The sequence below is a fragment of the Nannospalax galili genome, unplaced genomic scaffold (genome assembly GCF_000622305.1).
Source record: "Nannospalax galili isolate Female #2095 unplaced genomic scaffold, S.galili_v1.0 scaffold438, whole genome shotgun sequence".
NCBI lineage: Eukaryota > Metazoa > Chordata > Mammalia > Rodentia > Spalacidae > Nannospalax > Nannospalax galili.
This window is the reverse complement of record NW_008341416.1, coordinates 43,904-49,903: the sequence shown is the minus strand read 5'-3', so window position 1 is coordinate 49,903 and position 6,000 is coordinate 43,904. Positions and strand designations below refer to the sequence as shown.

The following is a 6,000-nucleotide window of genomic DNA, read 5'->3' as shown; positions in this document are numbered from 1 at the left end:
AACCTGCTTCTCACTCTGTGCAGGGCAGTGAGCCTGCTTCTCATTCTGTGCAGGGCAGTGAGCCTGTTCCCCACTCTGTGTGCAGGGCAGTGAGCCTGCTCCCCACTCTGTGCAGGGCAGTGAGCCTGCTTCTCACTCTGTGTGCAGGGCAGTGAGCCTGCTCCTCACTCTGTGCAGGGCAGTGAGCCTCCTCCCCACTCTGTGTGCAGGGCAGTGAGCCTGCTCCCCACTGGTGTCATGTGTACTCACATGGCCGCTCTTATTCTTCAGCTCCCCGTGGCACAGCAGCACTTTGCTGGCTTCGATCCTGGGGTCCTTCTGCTTCTCATCCAGGTACTCCAGCTTGTCAATGTAATACTGACACTCGGATTCGCCTTTCTTCAAGTTGATATCGGACAGAACTCCTTGTATTATCAATACCTAAAAAAATGATCAAAGAAGCAGATGGAGCAGTTTCTGTATACCAACTCTTCCTGCCTCTCTACAGGGGAAAACACCACATAAAAGCTGAAAGCTTACAGGTACTCTAGAAATCAATCCAGTTAGCCCCAGTCATGTGGGGGATTAGGTCACAGCCGCCAGTTACTGGAAGAGACCAGACTAAAATGCAGGCTCTTCACTACGTGAGACGTGAGAGAATCGCTCTGTGCTTTTCCAAGGTAAGTGATGTATAAAGTTGGAAAACAAAAACTCCTCTACTGGATGACTTACTGCTTCCTCCAGAAGCTGAACATCAGGGTGATCTTTGGGAGTGTGCCTGAGAATTTCTTTCAACAGTAAAGGGTATTTGACCAGGCGACTTCGAGGGATATCTAGGAAGCTCCAAAGATCTAGTTTTCGACTGAAGGGAGACTCGAGGCAGCGCTGGAGGAAGTCTTGGACTCTTGGGTCTTGCTTCTTCTGGTCTAGAAGAGCTTTGGCTGCCAGCTGGTTACTACAGTAGCCTCTGTAGGCGTTCAGGCCGGGTAACTGAAGAGGAGAAAAGACAAAGTAGGATGCCCCTGTCACGACTACGCGTATTAATAACCCGTGGGCACAGACCACAAGACAGTATAGCTGCATGTATGTTTACACAGACCACAAGACAGTACAGCTGCACACATGTTTACACGGGCGGTGGGCATTTTCCTGCAGGCAACGGGGTGGCATTCAGGACTAACATCAGAATGCTTTTTTCTAAGTTCCCTAACTTGGCTAGCTTCAACTGAAGACTCATGACTTCTACTTCCCCGTCCTCACTAAGATGTTAGTTGTCTGTGTTCCCAGGATACCCGAACATCCTCTATGACATCCATCACCACCCTGTGTATGGGCCTCGTCTCCCCGCCAAGGTCATAAATATAGAAACTGTCTTTCATTTCACCCAATCCCCAGTGACCCCTCCTTGAACAGTGCCTAGCATCTGGCCGACTCTTGTTTATATCAAAGAACACAGAGAGCAGCTGTGCTGCACTGCATGCAGGAATCGCTCAAGCATGGATTTATCTCCACGAGGATTCGTGACAAAACTGAAATTGCCTTGAGGGAAGTCTTGGTTTTTAGAGCTTGTAAGTTCTTATCATTATAAATTTGTTTGACTTTAATGCCTCATTGTCTTTAGAATCCAGTTGTGGGATCAAACTAACATGAGCGATGTCATAGGTTGCAATATGGCCCAACTCAGATAATGACTTGTTACATACCCAGTTCACGAGAACATGGCCGATCTGCTCCACGGTTCCATCAGGCTTGGTTGCCTGTCCTATTCTTGTCAACAAATCTGAAGTGTAAAAAGCAGAAAGAGCAATAATAGGTTTATTTAGAAAGAACTGGTGAGCACAATGTTACCAGTTTAATTTAAAATTCTGTGTGGTAGTGCTATTCAGCTACTAAGGAAAAGACGAGCCAAGCTTACCTTCATGCAGAGGAATGTAAGCATCCAGATCACCAAATATCTGTGTGAGTTCCTCTTCTGACATGATAGACAACTTTAACATGGGGTCATGGTAGGCCTATCAGAGGGGGAGAAATGCATCACACAAAGATTGAGAAAGAAAACATGTGAGTGATCCGTCCCTGAGTGCACACATGTAACTACATAACAGGACACGGATTTCATAGGAGAAGCAAGTGTACAGTCACCCCCCAAAGCCTTACTAGCAGTCACATTTAGGAAATGTGTCTCTAAGCTTGTCATAAAAAGTATTCATCAATAATCCTTTTTTACTTAACTACTTCTAAAGGTTAAGAAACATAGCCTCTACAAGTCATGTAATCTTAAAGAATTAGAGCATGTGATAAAGTTATTTACTGACCTTTCTTGCAAGCTTGAGATCCTCAATTAAATCCTGCTCGCCTCGGGACATTTCATATATTGCCTGAAAAGACCCAGCAGACACCAGAAGTCAGAAATCAGAATTTTATTACTGATATTTGTATTATTTGATGTTTTGAACAGCTCCTTTTAAGATCCGAAAATTATAATCAGGGTTGAATCTCTAATAAGAGGTTGCCATAGGTTTAATAATTTCACCTGGTGGTGTTTAGATTGATGACCACCACCAGTCATCAGAAGTGTTACTGACTAGGTAGCTAGGAATTGTTGCTCAAATAAAAACAAGTTAATTTTGCCACTGGCATAACTTGACATTCTTTTGTCAAAACGTGTATTTTGAAAAACCAATTTTTTTGCCAGTGTAATGGCGCTTGCCTATAATCCCACATCTCAGAAGGCAGAGGCAGGTGATCTCTGTGAGTTCAAGGTCAGCCTGCTCTACATAGTGAGTTCCAGGCTAGCCTAGGCTATACAGTGAGACTCAATCTCAAAAAAAACAAAACAAGATCCCCCCACCCCGATTTTTTGTTTCCCGGTATAATTCGGTAAATATGGTTTTGGCACTGAGTGCCAGCATACCTCCTGCCGCTTGATCTCCCTACTGGTCAAAGATTCCTTCATATTGATATCTAACATCTCCGACCACAGCACACTGCTTCTTCTCTTGGTAGGTGTTGGGACTGTCGACCTGCTGAATGACTTCTGGGCAGAGGCTGGGGATCTGTGGTCACCACGGAGGGTAAATGACTTAAAGAGGAAAACAAAGTGAAAAGGAGATTTGGAGACTACAAGAACTATCCTGTATTAACAGTTCAAAGTGCATCAAAACAAATCCAAACAAAACTTGAAGAACTTCTCAAAGTGTAAAGCAATCATTTAAATTTTAATGGAGTAACTGAAAATACCAATCAAAATTCATTTTGGGGACCAAAAACTACCTTAGGCGATCTTTTGACATTAGGATACAAGTTATAAGGCTATAAGGCTTATATAAACATTGCTCTGATAATAATACTCCTTATAAGCACATCCCAAAACAAATCATGTTTGAGTGGAGTAGTGCAAACACATTTGCACAGCTCAAAGGAAAACAAATTCCAGACGCCTTTAAAAAGTTCCTTAAGTATGCATCCCCCACCCCTTCTTTTTACCTGTATTGTTTGACCAAAGCGTCTGACGGCTCCATTTCTTACAGGCGAGATTAAGTTTGCCAAGGATGTGACCCGAGCTAGAGGTCGAACTCTTTTATTGCTTGGCTCCTGGGAAAACAAAACCAGATTACACTAAATATGTGTTTAGGTGTAATGATTTCATACAAGCCTGGACAAAGTTAAGCCCTCTTACAAAACAGTATTTAAGTAAGACACAGAAACACAGAGCTACGAAAATGATGGTTGCTTATGCTGAAGTAAAACAGCACCAAATAACAATAACTTATTATCACCTCGGTCCCAACTTAAATATTTAAAAAAAAAATCCCCAACCCTATGTGATTTCATAACTATTTCAGTTGGAAAATAACCTTTAAACATGTCTGACACTAAAATGGATGGAAAAATATTCAGGCCAAGGCTCAGGGGAAGTTTAAAGAACCCCCAGGCTTTGGAATCACAAGGTCTGGCCTCAGATCCTGGTGTTAGCACCTGCTGTGTGGCACAGCCTGGGCCTCATGTACCAGACTGGCTAATAACCAGCAGGGCTCTCCTTATAAAGTTGTAAGGTTTAAATGAGTCAAGAGGGCACAGCAATATTTGCCATACAGTCTTAGCCATTGCTGACATTCAACTACTACATAAACATAGGCATTTATAAATTGGATTCATTGATCATTTATTAACTTAAGGGAAAAATATATACAAACTCAAGAGAAATAGTTATTTTACAGCATTGCTTTTAAAATAATGACAGCAGAACAAGCATATTCTTATTATTCAGGGGCTGTAAAACTTTACAAAAATTTACGATCCCAAATTTACTGGGAGCTACATGTAGGCATATCATCAACTGTGACTCAGATAGTTACTGAAATAAAAAATGCCAGATCACAGCAGAATGCGAGAGGGAACATAATTATTTGCATTTGGTGCCTCTGACAATTGTCACATTTGATAAAATAACTCTGATGAGAGTTCAGATGGCTATATAATTTAAAAGTATACTAAGATCACCATTAAATTACTTTGAAATAATAAAAGACCCCCCCCACACTAAAAAAAAAAAAATCCCTGATACGACCAAAGTCACATGGAAGGGGTGAAGAAATGGAATTAAAAATAAATAAAAATAACCTTCAAATAATTTAAGAATAAACTGGCAGAAAAAGTTCAAAATTACTTAGGGAGAAACTTAAATGACTCAAATATCCCCAGTAGCAAATAGATAGACTCCTGAAGGTCCTGGATGTGCACAGATGCATCAGAGAGGAACGTGAACTGCTCAAGAGGCTTCCAGAGAATGTGTAACTTTGGAGGTGGGGAGAGAGGGAGAGAGACCATTCCCTCTATCCCCCAAATAATTAACTGCAAAGCAAAACTTGGAACATAAGCTCGAGAGTACAAACACTCAGCAGGCTGGAGAAGGAACCCCTGAACGCCACAAGACGCAACAGAGGACACGTGTGAATGCCTCCACCACACATCTGTGCAGAGTGAGTGACACAAGCGTGTGCAGAGGCCAGCATGAGGCATTCCTTTCCATTTAGTAAAGACAGTACAAAGAGTCTGTTGTTTGAATGGAGATAGAATTACCTCACAAAGTAAGATATGCCAACATTCACTAGGACCAAAGCAGTTGTCACAAAGTTCTGCCGTGCTTTTCGGAAACAGAGGTTGGCACTTCTTTCTTGGTTAAACACTAAAAATTTCCTAATAAATCAAAAATATTTAATTTCAATTTCTATGTCTTTACAAAGGTGCTGCTCCCAAGGAGTTGGAATGTAAAAGTTAGTTTAGCTAAGAAGAACGGTGTTTTGATACAATTCACTTTATTATGTGAAGTCAAATTACTGGTAAAAATTTCTGTTTTATAAAAATAGTTAATGTAAAACTAATTTCCTGGTAATTCAAAATTATGTCATATTTAAAATGAAAAAGACTATTCATTTTTCATTCATATTTCATTTAAAATGAAAAAGACGTTCTTTTATTTCTTTTTTTTTTTTGTGGTGTTAAGGAGCCACCAGGCAAGCATTCTTCCATAAGAAAACTACATAATTCCGACTTAGGTAATTAAATGTAAACATATGTAAAAACATGTTTATGAAACTAATGTGAATTTTGTTTATGCAGTCACTTTAGGGTGCATTTGGTGGCTCAATATATCCACGGTTCTTTAAAAATAAGTATGGTGTACTTGGGAGGTTGGGAAGGAGGACTACCAAGAGTTCCAGCCCAGCCTGAGTTACTCATGAGACCTGAGACCCTGTCTGAAGAAAACAGAACAAAACAAAAACAACAACAACAACAAGCATGGGAGAACAACCATTTACTGATCCTTAGTCAAAGAATGAAAAAGTAATGAAATGTGTCAGGTATAACAGTGAAACCAATTTCAGGACACAGGCACTGTCTGCAGAACAGAAGGTTTTTGTGGAAAAGTAAAATGGATGAGGCCCTAAAGGGTCCCCAGAAAGGTAGAGGTAAAACTCTTTTACCTTTTGGAATATGGATTATGATCTGGCCTGTGAA

The 6,000-nt window shown here is 40.9% G+C and overlaps 1 protein-coding gene across 2 annotated transcripts in view; it reads right to left on the bottom strand.

The window, feature by feature from the left end:
* Net1 (neuroepithelial cell transforming 1) overlaps window positions 1-6,000 on the bottom strand; it is a 51,996-nt gene that overhangs the window by 4,064 nt on the left and 41,932 nt on the right. For both annotated transcript variants that reach the window (XM_008836847.3, XM_008836848.3), the window contains 7 exons: window positions 3,466-3,573; window positions 2,894-3,061; window positions 2,295-2,357; window positions 1,895-1,991; window positions 1,683-1,759; window positions 712-969; window positions 250-420 (listed from right to left, as the gene is read on the bottom strand). In XM_008836847.3, the coding sequence (XP_008835069.1) occupies window positions 250-420; window positions 712-969; window positions 1,683-1,759; window positions 1,895-1,991; window positions 2,295-2,357; window positions 2,894-3,061; window positions 3,466-3,573 (942 nt within the window). The remainder of the gene's footprint in view (window positions 1-249; window positions 421-711; window positions 970-1,682; window positions 1,760-1,894; window positions 1,992-2,294; window positions 2,358-2,893; window positions 3,062-3,465; window positions 3,574-6,000) is intronic.